The sequence below is a fragment of the Setaria viridis genome, chromosome 3, assembly GCF_005286985.2.
Source record: "Setaria viridis chromosome 3, Setaria_viridis_v4.0, whole genome shotgun sequence".
NCBI classification, from domain to species: domain Eukaryota; kingdom Viridiplantae; phylum Streptophyta; class Magnoliopsida; order Poales; family Poaceae; genus Setaria; species Setaria viridis.
In genome coordinates this window covers 45,005,821-45,023,629 of record NC_048265.2, presented here as the reverse complement: position 1 = coordinate 45,023,629, position 17,809 = coordinate 45,005,821, and the positions used below count along the sequence as shown (strand labels likewise).

The following is a 17,809-nucleotide window of genomic DNA, read 5'->3' as shown; positions in this document are numbered from 1 at the left end:
ATTACTCTTTGTTGAAAAATTACGTTATGTTCCAGTGACTGTTGCTACTGGTTTCGCTAAAACGACGAATGCAGAGGAACTTTTTCTTACCATGGATGTCCTAGGAACCTTTTTCTCCGTGTACAATTGTTTCTTTTTTCCAGCAATCTGAATGCTAACAATATGAGGTCCTGGATCCTGGAAGCACCGTTCTTTCCTCTGATGTTTCCAAACAAGCCAGTGCATTCTCACGCCAAAAAACGTACTAAAAGCCAAAGCGAAACACGATTACTCTAAGGTCAATGCAAAACATTTGTACTCAGTACTCATCTCCCATTGGGCCATACCAAAAGCCTATCTTCTCTACTGTGCCCTAGCTTTTTCATCCTCTCAATTATTATATAACCTAGTCCCCAGGTACTACACCTTTTTGTTATCCAATGGTGCCCAAAGTCCATGTCTCTTACTGGAACAAAGTAGTTGTAACATTGTGGCACTAGGAATCTGCACATATTCTCCCAGATCTGGATTGGATTGGAGCCTATGTATAAAGTTACACACAAGAAAGCTGGTACAAAATCATTGAGATTTTCACCACTTGCTCAAGCAGCACTCACTGACTTCTCCCCAAGCTGATCTGGACATGTCCATAGAACCACATGCATGTGTATAGTGGCATGCCCTCTTCTCCTGTGGCTTTGCTTTGGAATCAAGGAAAGATGCACTTGGAAATGGTGGGGCTCAGGATCTCAACAACTGACCCAAATTGCCGGGCAACTTTGGGTGGCATGTCAGGGTATGGATCTTATCCATCAGATGATGCAGATGCAGTCACTTGGAATTGGAGTAGAGAAAAAATTTGCGCGTATTAAATGCCCGAAACACACGGCATGGTTTAAGGATACTATGATCCTTCCTGTAAGTTATGGTGAAAAGACTGCTAATCTGCAAACTGTCTCATACTTATATCCCTGTAAACATTGACCGTTTATCTGAACAGCATCATAATACAACAAGACAACACTTAAACATATATGGCAAATGTCATAGTAACCCACAGGCAAAGTTATGGGTTATTTATATGAAATTTTATAGACCCTTCTGCTGTAATTATTTACAAATGTCCCTCTTACCAATCTGATGGACCTGATGCTTGTCCTAACACTAATTAACTGCACCTATATGTCCCCAGAACCAGCAGTTAACCTTTATAAAGGTCAAGAAAAAGGACAGAAGAGGAAACCAAAAATCAAGATTTTATCGATGCTTATCGCCATCGCCAGATGTCCGACCTCTATGTTCTAACAATTAAAATTGCAAGGGGGAAAAAAGCAATCAGACCCTCAAGTCCTCCTTGCCATCCAGCTCCAGCTCCAAGAGGTGGCAGGAATGGCTGGCCTTGCAGGTCTGGTAGACCATGCTGGTGATGACCGTGTCGAGGACACAGATCATGGCGTGGATGTAGGCGACGAGGAGCCCCTCGCAGAGCATCCCCGCGGTCACCTTGCCGGTGAGCGTGTACGGCCGCATCACCCTGAGCTGGAACAGAGCCTCGACGGCGGCGGCGGCGAGGCTGGCCGGCAGGGACGCCGCGACGGCGGTGGCGGCGTCGCCGGCGCGGAGCAGCATCAGGAGCGCCTTGAGCATGGCGTGCGCGCCGCCGCGGCCCTCGGCGGCCGCGACCACCGTGGCGAGGTTGCACACCGCGGACGCGTTCGCCAGCGCCACCGAGTAGACGATCACGCCGGCCGCTGAGAGCGCGAGCACCGCCCTGCCGCTGCCGGAGCCGGAGGGAGCGCCGCCCAGCAGGTGCAGCGCCTCGGCGGCGTTGAACGCGGCGAGCAGCGCGGCGAAGACGGCGGCGTTGGCGAGCAGGAGCGCGAGGCAGTTGACGACCTGCGTCCGCGCCATCGCCGGGTACGACGATCGCACCAGCTCGCCGACGACGGCGGCCGGCGGGTGCTCGCGCCGTCGCCGCCGCTGCTGCTGCGGCGGCGGCGGCGCCGAGCAGCAGCAATGCACGGCGCAGGCCTTGGCGAGGAGCAGGAACGAGAGAGAGAAGGGAAGCGCGGCGAGGAACGCGCAGGCGCGCTGGGAGAGGCGGTGGCTGAGGAGGAAGAGGAGCTGGGACGCCGGCGGGAACCCTGCGGCGACGAGGACGCGGCGGAGGCGGTGCGAGAGGGCGTGCGACGGCGCCAGCAGCGCCGGGTGGGAGCGCGAGAGCAGCGCGGCGGCGGAGAAGGGCAGCGCGAGGAGCGACGCCGCCGAGGACGCCGGGTGGTAGTGCCGGAAGAAGGCGTGCAGCGCCGTGCGCACGACCTTGCCGGCGCTGCCCATGGCCTTTGATCCTCCTCGTCTCACTCGTGCAGCTGCTTGCTTTCGATCTCGATCTTGATCTTGGCTTTGATCCTTATAAATGTGTGTGGGAGTGGTTCTTGTGGTGTTGGTGATTGGTAGTGCGGAGGGAGAGATTGGTTGATCGTTTGGTGCTATGTGGTGTTGGGTGGATGGATTTGAGGTTTTTGTTTTGAGAACTTGAGATGGATTTGGGACTGTGGGAGTGTGGCTGGATGGGGTTTGGAGTAGTAGTGTGTATGTGGGTGTGTGTGGTTTAAGTGTTTGAATGTTGTACCTCACATGTTAGGAGTTGAGTGGGATTTGGTTTTATGGGAGGGGTTGGAATTTTGTTTTTTTTTAAACACGGTAGGGTTTTGCTTTAGGTAGGGCACTAGAGCACTAGAGACTACAAAGTGAAAACTATTTCTCAGTAGATAAGATATAGTATTGGTTTGAGTAGTAATAAGATGCGAATGGATCTGCACCCCCCCCTTCCTCGAAGGCGAATCCACCTGCTTGAGGATGGGTACCCATTTGCTACCATGGTGATCAAATGGGTTTAAAAACTCCTGAGCATATTCACCTAGACGAGAATGCTCTTCCACTAACCATCGCCGTTTCCTCATGGAGGCATGTTAAGATGATATGAGAACTCTATGTACCTCACATATAAGGTTTAAAATTCCATTTAACTTTCGAGATGACAACCCCTCTCCTAGAGTGGAAATGGAATTGGTAATAGCGGGATCTCCCTTGGTGTGGTGGGCCTGTTGCATCCCCTAGTCTCGAGATTCTATCATGGTTATTTCTTAGGAGAGATTTGGTTTTACGAGTGGGGATCGGATTTTCTTTAGGTAGAGACATAGAGTAGTACTTCCTCCATCTATATTTATAAGGCGTGGTATGACTTGGCATGATCTTCCAAATAATATTTTGACCATTCATTTACCTTATATTATATTGATTATGGTTATAAACTTATAATCATTGTAGAGTATATTTGAAATGAATCGAACCATATAAAATTTGCATTATAAAAATAAAAATTAATAGTCAAATTATTGGTCAAAGATTGCAAAGTTTGAATCTTGATATGCGTGCGCGCCTTATAAATAAAAATGGAGGGAGTAGTAGGGAGTGAAAGCTAATTTTTAATAAGATGCAGTATTACCTTAGAAATGTTGATGTGCCTCCTCCCTATGTGCCCTGGCTTGGAATCCGACCCTTAGGAGATGTGTGTACGGGGCTCCGCTTGACACTCTGGTTTGCCTGGTTCCCCTACTCCCCATCCTCACTTCCCCATGCAGTTTCTGACCTCATCTGTGCCACAAAAAAGGTAGCGCACTCGCACTCGCACCCTCAGTTCCTGCTTGAATTTAGTTTGGAAGAGAACAGAATGGCTTTTTGCTGTTCATTTTTCCCATTTCCTTGTTTGGCACCCTTATATTGTTTTCATTAGTTTAGTGACTCCGGGCCCATCTTCATTCATATTTATTGCAATTCATACCTAGATATGGCTTTTGGCCCTTCTGGATCGAGGATATGCAGTAGTACATATAAAATAAGTAATGCAGTACAAACATCATACATGCTCCAACCTTGTACGAAAAATAAGTGTTGACAAACCTGCATGATAAGCTCAGCAGAAAGAAAGAAAAAAAAAGATACTCCCTCCGTATAGGAAAAGAAAGTCGTTTTGGACAAGGTTTGGGTTAAACATTGGGAATATAAATCATGAATAACTTTTAAGTTGTTGAGTTTGGAAATGTGAAAGCCATATAAATAGATTTATCTTGAAAAATACTTTCATAAAAATATACATATATCACTTTTTGATAAATATTTTTATAAAAATAAGGAGTCAAAGTAATGTTTTGGAGACCGTGTCGCTGTCCAAAACGACTTCCTTTTCCTATATGGAGGGAGTAAGTACAGACATTAAAAAAGAAGAAGAGATAAGTGTTGGAGTGGTTTCCAAGCACAGCAACGACAGCAAATCAATGTATCGGTTAGCCGCGTCCTGTTTTCTGCTCCCAAGTTTGAGTAGTTCCTTGATCAGTGTAATTAGGTGCGTTTTCCCAACCCACTCAACCTCACTGATCAGTAGTCAGTAGGTAAATGATTTGATTTGATTGATGTACAAACAAATGAGAAAGCAAATATGTATAAACTTGAAAGAAACAACTCCAGCACGTACGCCTTGGAATTCACTGCAACCTGAAGCCATATTCGATCGGTTAATTTTGAAACGTACCACCCGTGTGTACAGCCAAAGGGCGTCAGTAGTTTTTGAGCTTCTTTCGTCGTTGGTGACGGTACAATCATCACTGGATTTTGTAGCCTCATAGCCTGCACATCCTCTTGCCCTAGTACGTCCGTACAGATTTGACGGGCTGTTCTTGCAAACGATCCTGAACAGCTCACTAGCAAATCACGTACACATGCATGCAGGTGCACCTTTAGATACGGCCCGGAAAAATGTACGTCCGTGCGTCGTTCTAAACTTGACAAAGAGTTTCTTTTTTTCTGAATGTGGTGCATCCGTACGAGAACAGGTAGGAGGAGGGTGTTTCGTTAATTTGTAATCAAACCAAGCATGTGAAAATTCAAGTTAAACAAACTTTGAATTCAAGTGACAAAGGTGGCATTTGCACATGCCTTTAAAAAAGTGGAGTGGATTCACACAAACTGTCTCAGTCGGACATGCCTTTGCCAACAGAATGGATACAAAAAAAATACTGTCTGCCATTTGCACTTCGAGGAAACGCCAGTCCGTCTCGGCAGCCACTCGCTATCAAAAGGTTCCACTAACTTTATTCAGCCCCTACGCGACCGCAATTGACCGACATTAGCTCTGATCGCCGACACACTAATCAGTTATTAGTGCGATAAAAAAAGGGGCCATTCCGGTCCATCACATGATCACTTTTGTAGCAGCTCACATCTCACCATCAGACCACATTGCATGATCCAATGGGGGCACAATTATCCTTCCAATCTAAGCCATCATTACCGCAAAATAGATGGCTAGGTCATATCAGGCCACTGATGGGCCAGCACTGGTACATTACGTTCTCCGAGTCACTATTCTAACAATGTTTTTCTTCCGGAATGATCAAAATGAAACAACAATTACACAGTTGTCAATGATACAAATAACAGGCAGGAAAAAAAAACAGCACACGAAAGAATTGCTGGGTAAGTTACTTGAACGCACGAACCTTGGGAAAGTAGAACGACAGGCCCCTGCAGTTTTTGTAGCGACACCATGGATTCTGTTGCAAACCACAGACAGGAGCATGTGAAGCAGCTCACCTGTTCAAGGGCGTGCTGTAACCCTCCATGGGAAGCCCGGGTTGCCATCCATTTACAGGTTTAAAACAGAGTGAACAGGGAGGTCCCTGCGCAAAATTTTCAAAGACATCAACCAACTTCAGAATGCGACACCGCTGGTTGGCGTCAAACGGAAGGAAGGCATTCTTCCCCCTGGTCTTGAGCTGAATGAGGGGGCTTCTGAAGAGAAATCTTTAATATTCCATTCTCTTCTGCCAAATGATAGACTAGTGAGGCTAGTTCAGTGGTGCAATAATTGGTAAGGCAAAGACAAGGGATCATATAGATCCATATTGTAGACCCTGGTCATCATAGACCGGTGTTTGGCTTTAAGCTGTCACCTAAGGCAGACCAAGAGGCATTTAACAAAGGATTACCGTGATGATCCATCACTCAGGTCTACGATGGTAGGTGAATAGGATATAAACATGAATGATCAAGGACAATGAGTAAGGAAGAGCTAGCACACCATTAATGGCACATTAGATGACATGGGTCGTCAGGGAACACATTTGCCTTTCTTAAACCAGCATTGAGAGACCCATTAAACCAGGTTTAGCAAAATGGACCCATACAACAGCCACAACTAGTACAAAACAAAACAGAGCGATCTGCAAAAATGCTGTCACTTCGGGAAGTGGGGGTTCAGCAGCCCAGAGATTTCGAGAAACCCAACACGATCACGGCCTCCAAATATCTTCTTCAGTTTGTCATCACAGACTATAATCTTCTTGTTATCTGGATCCTGGTTGCAGGGGAAAAAGAATAAATCAATTGTTTGGCCAGAAAAGTCAGTGCAACAGCATTGAGACATTAACTGCTACAAGAAAGATGCACCGAAGAATGATTGAACTATGAGGGCCATAGATCCGACAACACATGCACAAAACAAAACTAAGCTGTCAATTATCTTAGTGGTTGTGCTATGGCATAATGCAGTAAATTGTCTAAATTTGGATCCACAGAGGTTATTTATTCCAATTGCCCAAGAAACACGAATTTTCTTGGGGGAAATCATGGACAGAATAGAATGTCCACTGATTTCCTGGTTAGGCATGACAATGAAAGCATGCTGTGTTTGTGGCCCATACAGAAAGGTAATCTGTGATTGTAGGCATGCCACAACATTTGGCTTCACTAATCTTTACTGATTGTTTCTACTTATTATAGAAAAAGCACAAGTCCAGTCTTATAATCTGAATGCATACTGGAGATTATCCACATAACCCTACAGTGTATGACCTAACCCTCTGCCTCCGCCATATTAGACAACTCAATCTAATTAATTCATCATGTGAAACAGACCCTTGGATAACTTCTAAACAAATACGGGGATACAGACCAGCTAACCTTGATTAAGGATCCAAGCCTAAGATAATACTTTGGATGACTTTGTGCTTAAAAAAAAAGAGGAGTACAAAGACATAGTGAAATGCTATGGAATCATTGGCAGTATGGGTTTAGGGAAATCACAATGTGGTCCATGGTGACAGGCATAGTAATTACACCCTCCTGTCCTACAAACTATAGTGTCCACTGTCCACCACAGATGGCATGCCTCCTCCTAGCTATCATTCCAAAGTCTACCAGAGAAAACAAGCATTGAAACCAGGTAAGAAGTTTTGCCATGGCATCACTGCAATTATAAAGTCCATGGATTTTTAGAGCCCCACCATTAAGAAACTAAACAAACAGAATAGTGGTTAGTTAATAGCAGCAAAAGAACATGTACCTCTTCACCAACAAACAATGTTCCTATGCTAGGTAACTCCCACATAGCTGCTGTAAGTTTTGGCACATTTTAACAATCAATCATGACAAAATTGATTCCCATATTCACCCCTCAAATTTCCAACAATAGCCTTCCTCGCTCCCACCAAAAAAACAGAGAACAGATTTTACAGTTCCAACCACAAATGACATCATTGAACTTTATCCTCGCTCGTATCACTCAAAAATGGAGAATACCAAACAGCCCAATCAAACAACATATTCGCCAGCCTCAAATTACTTCAACTACCGATTCAATCAGTTCATAAAAAATTGACACAATGTAGCCACAAAATCTAATATCCAAAAAAGCTTAATTTCATTAGCAAACCGTCACGGAGCAGGGATAATCAACGAGGGATGGGGATTGAACCTGGAGGTTGTTGCCCTTGATGTGCGCCCAGACGAGTTTGATGGCCTCAGTCCGTGGCAGCTCCGCGGCGCCGCCGACGAACTCCCGCAGCTCGGGCGAGATCGGCTTCGGCTTGGTGATCCCGCTCGCCGGCCTCTTCCTCCCCGCCCCCGCCCCCTTCCCCTTGGCTTTCCCGACCCCCTCGGCCGTCGCCTCCGCCCGCACCGCCACGGCCCCCCTCGCGACCGGCGGCGCGCCCCGCATCCGCACCGAAACCGCCAGCGGAGCCCGCCGCAGCGCGGCGGGGCACGCGAGGAGCTCGCCGGAGCGGATGGCCGCCGTCGACGACATCGCCGGAGCGCTAGGGTTTATCCGTGTCGTTTTTGGGGATAAGGTTTCCCGGTGGCGAGGTGGCCGTGGGCGAGCGAGGCTGCTGGCTAGTAGGCCGGCCGGGCACGTCTTGGCCGTCCGATGGAGGGAGCGGCGGATCGGACGGCTGAGATCGCCTCGAGCGCGCGCTTTTGAAATACTTATCCGCTCGCTTTTCAACGTGGGAGAGAACGTAACGGGTTGGAATGGGCCAGCTGGGAAACTATCAAACATTTGTCACTGAATTATGGGCCCAACATGTTGGGTCCAGCGGTTGGTCCCACTTGTCAGTGGGTGGGCTTTTTAGGAATTCAGATGGTGGTTTTGCTATGGGCCTACGTAGTGTGGCGCCAGGAAAAAGGTCGTCTCAGCCCGAAGTGATGGGAAAGCCCATGTGAAAGATCAATACGGCCCGGCCCGTTGTGTCGCTGACGTCAGCTCGTCTTCACCACCAGAGTGAAGCGCTGGGTCCGGGTTCGCCTTTCGCCTGGCTTTCCCATCTCTCATCCATCCGCGCGGGGGGCGAGGAGGGGGAGGGAGCGAGCCATGGTGGTCAGCACGTTCACTGGCCCCGGGATTGGGATCGGTGAGCGGACCATACACCCCATCCTTTCAGGCGTCGAATATCAGATCTTGCGGTTGCTTTGATTCTCGCTCCTTGTTGATTCGTTCTCTTTCCGTCCGATTCGGTGCAGGGTTCGGCGTCGGCTGCGGGTTCGGCGTCGGGTGGGGATTCGGAGGTGAGAGCCTGCTCTTCCGTCGCGTGGCTGATTGCGTTTTTCCTTTTTGCTGGGTGACGATTAGACTGTTATTCTTTTTCTGAAGTCGTAGGAGTTGGGGTGAGAATTAAAAATCTTAACTTTAGAATTGTATTCGCGAGGTCCTTGTTTGGGGTTCTACGTTCTGGTTGTCGTGGTATCTTAGATTTACTTGGCGCCATTTCAGTTGTAGAAAACTATAAATGGCTAGTATCAAATTATGGACTGGATTGGAGTTTCTTTAGTTCATTCTGAACCCATGAGGAACCTAATTTAGCGATGGCTTCTTTCTGCTGTGATGACTGGCAGAATGGCGTTTGATTCATGGTGGTACACGCCACATGTTTACTGTCTGTTTGTCTCTAACTAGTTACAAAAGGGATTACAGACTTCCTGATGGCATAACTAACATTGTGCGCACGATTTGTTTCGGGACACTTGCACTTGTGTTTACCTTACTTACAGTGGTTGCAAAGTAATCTAGAACCAATTCACTAGACAAACATGCTCTTACTAAATTACATTGACCCACATCTTAACTTTGCTTTTGCGAGTATTCTGCTATAGTTGTTTCTGAACATAGGATACCTATCACACCGTAGAAACTGTTCCTTGTAGTTAATGTAAGTGACGTTTTGGACATTGACTCCAGAACCACAACTTTGACTACTACTTTTTATTACAAAATACTTATATAACAAAAATATACTTTTATGGAACTACATTTCAGACAAATCTGATCATGTCATTTTCAAATATCATAATTGGATATATAAAAAAGTAACATGGAACCAACATTTAGAATGGGTTGACTTAAGCAACTCAAAATGTCGTTTATTTGTAACTGGAGGGACTGGTATTCAATGATAATGCCCATTCATTATCAAGAAATGACATGCTTTTGGTTTGCTTTTCTACCACAGGAATGCCTCTTAACATGTTCGGCTTGGGCATCGGTACTACTTCTAGTCTTTTTAATTACTATATTATTCTACATCACTTATATTTACTTTAAAGTGGATTAAAATTTATCTTGCTAAATTAGGTGGGGGCTGCGGAGTTGGTCTTGGGCTAGGATGGGGCTTTGGCAATGCTTATGGTTGTCAGTATCGATCTTCAAGAGTCCAGTTCCAGGGCATTGAATTTCAGAAGAAGGCAGAAGGAGATGAAGCATCAAAAGTTGTTCCACCGGAGATTGCTGAAAAGTCTCGTCCTTGTGGCTAGTATACCCGCCACCATATAATTTGCACAGCTATGTTCTATGTGTCCTCTGAATTGCAGTTTAATTAGATACCTGTGTGTTCTTTGGTAGCAATGTTATGCTACACTCATTTTCATTTCTGTTGTAACCAGAATGATGTTAATGGATGGAAATTAAACTAGGAAGGAATGACCCTAGTACTAGGACTACATGCTATTCATTTCCTTTTCATGGTCAAATTGCTTTTGTGAGTTGCTCTAATTTTATGTTTATGTTATACAGCTATCATCTCTAGGCATGCTCTGAAGTTTGAATATAGGCATAATCTTATTGAATATAAGTTTTCTTAAAGCATTAGCATTATGACCTTCTATGCTTGCTTCTCCTTTAGCGTTATGAGATACAAGGCTTAAATTGTCTTTTTAGGACAATCAGTAGGACAGGCTTAAAAATGGTAAAAATACTGCTACTCCAGAATGTTCCAAATGTACAGTTAAAGGCAGGTTTTATTTAGGTAGAACCAACAGAAGGTTAGAAAGAAAAAAAGAAAGGTGAATATTGTTCGTGATCTGTTGGTGGATGCGGTGACTGCACGCTGGAACCGTAGCAACTGGTAAGTAGTATTTCATAGCATCCATGGACCTGGCTTGATGGTGATGGGCACTGCTGTGTCTTTTTCCTCCCTGGAACACAGAGCTGCCTTTTTGTGATTCTTCCAGTGCAAAGTGTCACACATTTAAACAAATGGATGGTCAAGGAAAGCAGCATCGTTCTTGGGTGTGGTAGAGCTAGCTGACTCTGCCTCTCCAGTCCTGAACCAGTATGACTGCCGGAACGAAGCTGCACCACTGGGGACATCCTCCATGACCCATTCAAAGCCCTTGGGGTAGTATATCCCTGTCCTTGGGTGTGGCACCCACAATGATGTTTCTGCTGACTTCACTTCTGCAGGCTCCAGTCGCCTCACAAGGTTAGTGCTTTGCTTGTTCTTAATTCCCCTGCATATAGCAATTTAAGCAGTTACTTCAAAGAGCTGAAATGATGCTGCATGTTGCTATTCAAGTCTTTTCAGTATAATATGAGATGTATAATCGATGTTCAGCCATGCTTCAAGAGCAACAAGCTGGAAGGAACCAGAATGAACATCTATCTGATTGCTGTTTGTTTATCGTTGCAGGTTCAGAGTGGATGACTAGTTACCGGAGGAGAGCTGTCGATTTCGCAAGTGCATGGCGGCCCATTGGCACAGGCTGCAGAGGTTACCTAGATGCGGTGGTGGTTATCCTTTGTAGCAACCAGCTGATGGCAATTCCTCCTTGTTTGGTACCTCCCTCATCCTCAACCCAGGTATTTATACACTAGCTGTAGCCTTAGCAGACGCAATGCCACCAGCCCACCACCAATCCACCATGGTCCTGGCCATGAAATATACACCGTACATTCATTGGATAATGGAAATCTGGACACGCTTAGCATACAGTAAAGTTAACTAGGAGTGGGATTTATTGCTGGTCTGCGGGATTAGAAACGATTTTGTTCGCTGTCGCTAGCTTACGATTGGGCAACTAAAATGATGGTTTTGAGCCTCTGATTGGACCCCTCTGGACAAAAAACCATTGGAATTGATGCTCCCAGAATCTGAAGTCAATTGTCATGGTAAGTGCAGTCTTGGACTGTACTGTTGCTACTTTGTAGAATCGTGCGACAGCACCATCGATGCTGTAGCTAGCATTATTAGCAAAGAGGATCCTTGGCTTTAAGAACAAAAGATGGGAACATGACAACCAGTAGAAAGCTATTACTGAAATTCCTTGGTGACATTGCTATAGTTAACTGCAAATAATTTTTGTTATAAAATTGTTCCGGATTTCATATGAACAAGATTGACATGTGGACCAAATTATAGGTGAACTCGGTGGAAACCCATCTGCAATTGATTTCTTATTAAGATTTTGAGCTACTGGAGGGCTGTCTTCAAATTTCCGCACATAGTACATATAACTCGATCCATCATCCACATACATTCTATCTGATTTGATCTGATCAGCACCATCAACAACCGGTTTCTTCTGCACAATAATGGAGAGCATGGGATCAGATTCTCCCCTTCCAGTGTATAGCTGTGGCTCAAAACTAAAGACAAAGCATTTTTTCGCTTCTTGTCACTTCATGCTGCTATTTTCCCAGACCCTCCAGATTTGACAGTGCAGCCATAGGAAGCAAGCACGGCACTACGATTTGTTAGAAAAAGCATGAATAGGAGTTGTACTAGGACGCGTCTGAGAGTGGAATAAAGCTCCCGATTTTGTTCTCATCGCCTTCGATTCCTCTGTTCGCTCCGTTGCTTTCATTGGAAGGGCAGGAAATGTTCCGTGCTGGTTGATTATGTTGCTACACACATCAAGAGAAGCGTGTGGACGCATGTTTTTGGCGATTCCTTATCCAGAAGAAATTATGAAGGGGGCTGTCTGCTTGACAAGAAATCTTGATCAAGTCGTAGATTATGGACGCATGTTTTTGGCGATTCCTTATCCAGAAGAAATTATGATGGGGGCTGTCTGCTTGATCAAGATATTTTGCTTATTACTCCCTCTGACCGTTAGAACAGTTTCCAGTACACAATGAACTAAATTTGTGTGGGCACTGGGAACAAACTATGACTATAGTCGTATAGAAATCTTTTGATGCCAAATTCGCTAATACCACTTTTAAAGTGAAATATCTTAAATAGTGTAATTGATCGCATTTCTAATTAAATCGGCAACTACTTGTAGGTGGATGGGAAATGAAATGTTCTGTGTATTTTACAGGTTTGCTTCCTCGTTATCCAACACGCAACTATTTATTCTGTTTGTTTTCAAGTCATATTGATACTTTGATGTGTCTTGCTGCCTCTGCCAATGGAGCCTAGATGTCTGTTTGCTAGTAAGCACAAGACTGTTAATGTCAATCTTAGTATGAAAATCGCCATGATTTTGAACATGTCGAATTTGAACTTTGGTCAAAGTGTGATAGATAAGTTGGATTTACTTTTGTTTGTTTGTTTGTTTGTTTGTTTGGAATGCATGGACTGATTGATGGTTTTGAACATGGGCGGTTAATGCCACTGTTAGGGTGAAAAATGCCATGGTTCTAAATGTAATATCTTATCCTTTTGAGATGGTATTATTGCCTATTTATTCATCTATGTCAGTTACAGATGGACTCCAAATGAAACCAATCGCAGCAGAGCTTACCAGGATCTGATATCTGGCAGCACAAGTCTGCGAACCTTGCAGCTAGTACTACGGTACGTTTGGCACGGTCTCAGTTACTACTAGTTTCCAATTGAAACTAAGGAACAATCCTGCCTTTCTCGGAACTTAGAGGTTAGAGCAAGATAGTAGTAATTGTTAACCTCACAGCACAGGAATCTTTGGGCCATCGATCGTGACGTTAGAGAGTATAGAGATGCTAAAGCTACAATGGGCTTCCATGACAGAGCAACATTGTGAAAACACAGGGATGAAGATGTAATCTGAACTTTAGGCCCAGCAATAGAATAAAATCCATTGGGCTGGGCCAATCGCTCGGCTGATACCTCAGTCAGACGCACTGATAAAAATTTGGGTCGTGTACCTGAAATTTTGGTACCGTTCACCGAAAGGCTAATTTTTTTATCCGAATTTCGGTGATTTCGACGAGGACAAAAACAAGGTGAAAATGAAATTGAGGACCCTGCCAGACACTCACTAGTACATGATTGGGCTCTCTCCCTGAAAAATGGACACTACAACATGCACGTCTCGGGGCTTCCTCTCTTTCAGACACGTCCTGTTCATATCTTTCAGAGAAGGATAAGCAAGAACACCCCCCCCCCCCCCCCCCCCAAAAAAAAAAAAGGGGGGAACAAAGAATAGAGCATGCACGTCCTGTTCATATCCTTTAGACGGCAGGTCATTTTCATGAACAGGATACTACAACATGTCGCGGCGGTGGACGTATGCACCAACCAGCAACCACCTTTGTCATACTCCAAACCGTGTTTTTCTGCTTGGAAACATTTACGTGTATTTTGGAGCATTTTTATTAAAACACCGGTCTCAGTTTAGTAAAAGCAGAAGGCCACATGAGGGGCTTATGGAATCGTGTTCATGTGAAGCTAGCGCCATCTTTAGCAGGAAGGGGCTTCTGGCATAGTGGCATGGCATTACTTTGAAGAAAGATGAACCATTTGAACAGAACCACCCCGCCACCCCCGGCTGGCATCTACTATACACAGGCTGGAAAATCAGGAACACACTAAGGAAACAGATGCATATATCTCAGCATTAGGAACAACAAGCAAACAAGAATCCAACTCCTACAATGTATTCTTATTTTTGTGAGGGATTTAACATATATTACTATAGAGAAATTAATTACAAATTTCGAATGAGCTTGATTGATGTGTGCAAAATCAAGGTTCTGGTGTCTGAGATTTAACCTAGCGTCTCGTTTTTTTTAAAGAGAGATTTAACCTAGCGTCACTTCTAAGTTGTACACTTTCACATTGTATATGCATGACAGCATGAGACGTCAGGCAGAGCTGGCAACCTCACTTCTGACTAAAAATAGGAATGGTCTCTATTTCTAGTTTTTGTCAGAAAAGGTAAAGGCGGCACGAGCTAAATAGAAAGGGGTGGGGGTGTCTTTTTTTGCAGATCACCAGAATTAGTCTAAAGTCTAAACTAGCATTCCTGACCATGAGTTCCATGCAGAGATTACATGATCGCTGATAGAGAATTAACACTGGGTAGCTAGTGGCCTGATAATGGCAGAAATAATACACAAAAGCCAAAAGTGTACGTAGCTAGAAGACATAGGGTTAGGCTAGTGGAAAAGGAGACTAATTATATTGCAATTTGATTGCAAGTTAATAAGACACACTGCAAATTGTTTCCAAGACAAAGTAGGTCCCAACGAGATATGCATCATTATCTTGTTCTCTAGTGGATCTTTGTTTATATATCGATTATTGGGGGGACAGTGATGTCTTGGGGAGGAAGTGCTATTAGGTAGGGAGTCTATCAGCGCCATGTCTGCAAAGATCCCGTGTAGATTCAGAAGCTATTTTTCTGGATACTGAATACCATGGAAAATCTATGACATAGATCCCAGGCATCAATAGATGGGGTAGCTGAGCCACTGGCAATTTCCATAATGGGTTTTAGCTAAGCAGCGGCATACAATTTAAGTTCCCGGAATGCATGAGAAACGTAACCTATTCAAATATAACGTACTGTTGTCAAATAACATGTCTATTTTAATTTGAAAGCATATGTATGCAGTTTGAAGCATGATGTATGTTACTACTTACTGTTGACTGAAGAAAATAAAATGCGTAGTGCTTCAACTTTGTGTGCATTCGGAAAACTTACAACACAAATATACTGGTCTAACAAGTCAAAACTCTACTCTCTCTGAACTGATCGTATGCAGTTGAACACTGGTTGCTTGGAAAATGTAGTTCCACATGTACACGTGGTTGCTTAGTCATTATCCACATAACCTATAGTATTCGTAACTCCTTTGTCAAACTTTTGGCGTCAACGTATTTTAGTACCCTAAAGAGGTTTCAGAGCAACGCTAATTTGTTCAAGATAATAGCCTAGGTATTATAGTAACCTGTCTTTTATTTGCAACTTGGGATGATAGATGTAGTTGGGATATCTCTATGACTCAATGTAGGTGCTGATCACCTGGACTAGTGGTGTCTGATCACCTGGACATCATGGACTAAATATGCAAAATACAGGTAAGACTTGCACAAGTGCACAACAAAGTATAGGACTCCGGGTAATGTGATATTATATTAAATTGCATGTGTACTTCAAGGCAGTTAATTGTTAATACCTGTCTTCTGTTAAATAATCCATCCAATTCACATTTTATCCAAACCAAATTAATAGATGACCTTTGGGTACTTCAAGGCAGTAAATTGTACTAGTTGCACGTCTCATGCAATGATGCAATAAACTAGCTTCATTTGATATGTTGATCTCTTAAACACAGCACCTATCATCATGTTATACTTTGTTCGAGCACTTCTTTTTTTTTTTACTGAACTTGATCGACCACTTGAGCACCTGCTTTGACTCTCTTGAAACAGATAGTTGTCGTCGGGGGCGCTATAGTCATATATATGACTTTATTCAAGGAAAACATTGGTATTAACTTATTTCTGTTTCTTGAATGCCTCCTCAACAGATCAAAATCCAGCAGCAGCTAGGGCATCCAAAAAAAATGTAATCCTTTAATTTAATTTCTCCGAGGCATTAAAATCCTGCTTGACTTCCACTAGTCAAAATGTAATCCTTTTTCCGAGCCATTAAATTCATTTTAGAAATCAATACCCTAGTCGAATCATCCAGAGCTTTTTTACGGTGCACAATACTACTACTTAGTGATATATAATATAGAGAAAATCTAAGCGTCTATTATTATAGGTAATTTAGTAATTATTACATTGTAAAAAGTAAGATTCTAAATGAAATGATCTTGTATATAAATCGACGCAGAAAGCACTGTACTTTGCTGCCGCACGTTCTTCTCCAATCAGCAGTGCACTTGTCGCCTTGACCCTTCGAGTAGAGTCGCTATAGCCATGCATGGACGCCGACGGGCTCCATGCAACCACCACCATGTCTTCCTCTTCCTCCATTACTAGCACACAACGACAATCCAAGAAGAAGCCCAAGCCCAAGCACGTGAAGAGCCACAAGGCGGCCGCCGCTGCTGCGGGCGACCATTGCCAAGCACGGGAACGGGAAGCCACGGATGGCGCCATGATGTGCGCGGAGGATGAGGAGAGGAACAGCGGCGGCGCGTCCTCCGGCGAGCACGCAGCGTCAGCGAGCTGCCGCAGCCGGAAGAGAGGGGCCGCCGGCAGGCACCCGTCGTACCGCGGCGTGCGACGGCGCAAGTGGGGCGTGTGGGTGTCGGAGATCCGGGAGCCGCGCAAGGCATCGCGCATCTGGCTCGGCACTTTCCCGACCGCCGAGATGGCCGCGCGCGCGCACGACGTCGCGGCGCTCGCCGTCAGGGGCCGCGCCGCGCGACTCAACTTCCCGCAGCTCGCCCACCAGCTCCCCCGCCCGGCGTCCGCGTCACCGGCAGACATCCAGGCCGCCGCTGCCATGGCCGCCGTGGCCGGCGGCGTCGACGCTGCTGCTCTCGTCGGCGAGTGCGAGGACGACGTGGTGTCGCCCTCTGCTGCCGAGACGTCGTCGCCGCCGTCGTCATCATCTAGCTCCTCCTGTGCAGCTGCGGGGCCGCCGGCGGGCAGCAGAGACGACGACGACAACGCGATGACGGCAGCGCTGTTCGACCTGCCCGACGACCTTCTGCTGGACCTGAGGGACGGTCTCTGGTCGTCGGAGTATTTCTGGGCCGCAGCTCCGGTGGCGGCCGGCCTGGAGTACCACGACGGCGAGGAGGATGTTCACGGCTTGTATAGTGAGCCGCTCCTGTGGGCGGCAGACCAGTGACGACGACTGATGCGCACTCCATGTCTACACGTGCTTTTTTACTTGCTCGAGTACTGTAATAGCCGTCACTTGCGCAGCTACGAAAACGCAATGCAATCGGTGTGCCTTCGCATGCATCCTTTTGTTTATCACGTCAATTATCCGTTTTAGTTTTATGGTAAGCATTGACTAAATTTATAAGAACCATGAACCGAGCAGGCCT

General features: G+C 45.3%; 4 protein-coding genes across 4 annotated transcripts; 2 read left to right on the top strand and 2 right to left on the bottom strand.

The window, feature by feature from the left end:
* Nucleotides 1-1,012: 1,012 nt before the first annotated feature.
* LOC117849336 (uncharacterized) lies at nucleotides 1,013-3,098 on the bottom strand. The gene has a single exon (XM_072292888.1). It carries the CDS (start codon nucleotides 2,314-2,316, stop codon nucleotides 1,315-1,317), a length of 1,002 nt encoding a protein of 333 aa, XP_072148989.1. The 5' UTR covers nucleotides 2,317-3,098; the 3' UTR covers nucleotides 1,013-1,314.
* A 3,050-nt stretch (nucleotides 3,099-6,148) lies between these two features.
* On the bottom strand, nucleotides 6,149-8,189 carry LOC117849612 (uncharacterized). The gene is made up of 2 exons (XM_034731228.2): nucleotides 7,793-8,189; nucleotides 6,149-6,394 (listed from the first exon to the last, which is right to left on the bottom strand). The coding sequence occupies exons 1-2, from the start codon at nucleotides 8,120-8,122 to the stop codon at nucleotides 6,275-6,277; spliced, it is 450 nt and encodes a 149-aa protein (XP_034587119.1). The 5' UTR covers nucleotides 8,123-8,189; the 3' UTR covers nucleotides 6,149-6,274.
* A 423-nt stretch (nucleotides 8,190-8,612) lies between these two features.
* On the top strand, nucleotides 8,613-10,338 carry LOC117849614 (uncharacterized). The gene is made up of 4 exons (XM_034731230.2): nucleotides 8,613-8,726; nucleotides 8,836-8,880; nucleotides 9,822-9,854; nucleotides 9,944-10,338. Exons 1-4 carry the CDS (start codon nucleotides 8,687-8,689, stop codon nucleotides 10,120-10,122), a joined length of 297 nt encoding a protein of 98 aa, XP_034587121.1. The 5' UTR covers nucleotides 8,613-8,686; the 3' UTR covers nucleotides 10,123-10,338.
* Nucleotides 10,339-10,485: 147 nt separating this feature from the next.
* LOC117849611 (uncharacterized) lies at nucleotides 10,486-17,733 on the top strand. Its single transcript, XM_072292887.1, has 2 exons — nucleotides 10,486-11,069; nucleotides 11,277-17,733. Exon 2 carries the CDS (start codon nucleotides 16,729-16,731, stop codon nucleotides 17,605-17,607), a length of 879 nt encoding a protein of 292 aa, XP_072148988.1. The 5' UTR covers nucleotides 10,486-11,069; nucleotides 11,277-16,728; the 3' UTR covers nucleotides 17,608-17,733.
* Nucleotides 17,734-17,809: the final 76 nt, after the last annotated feature.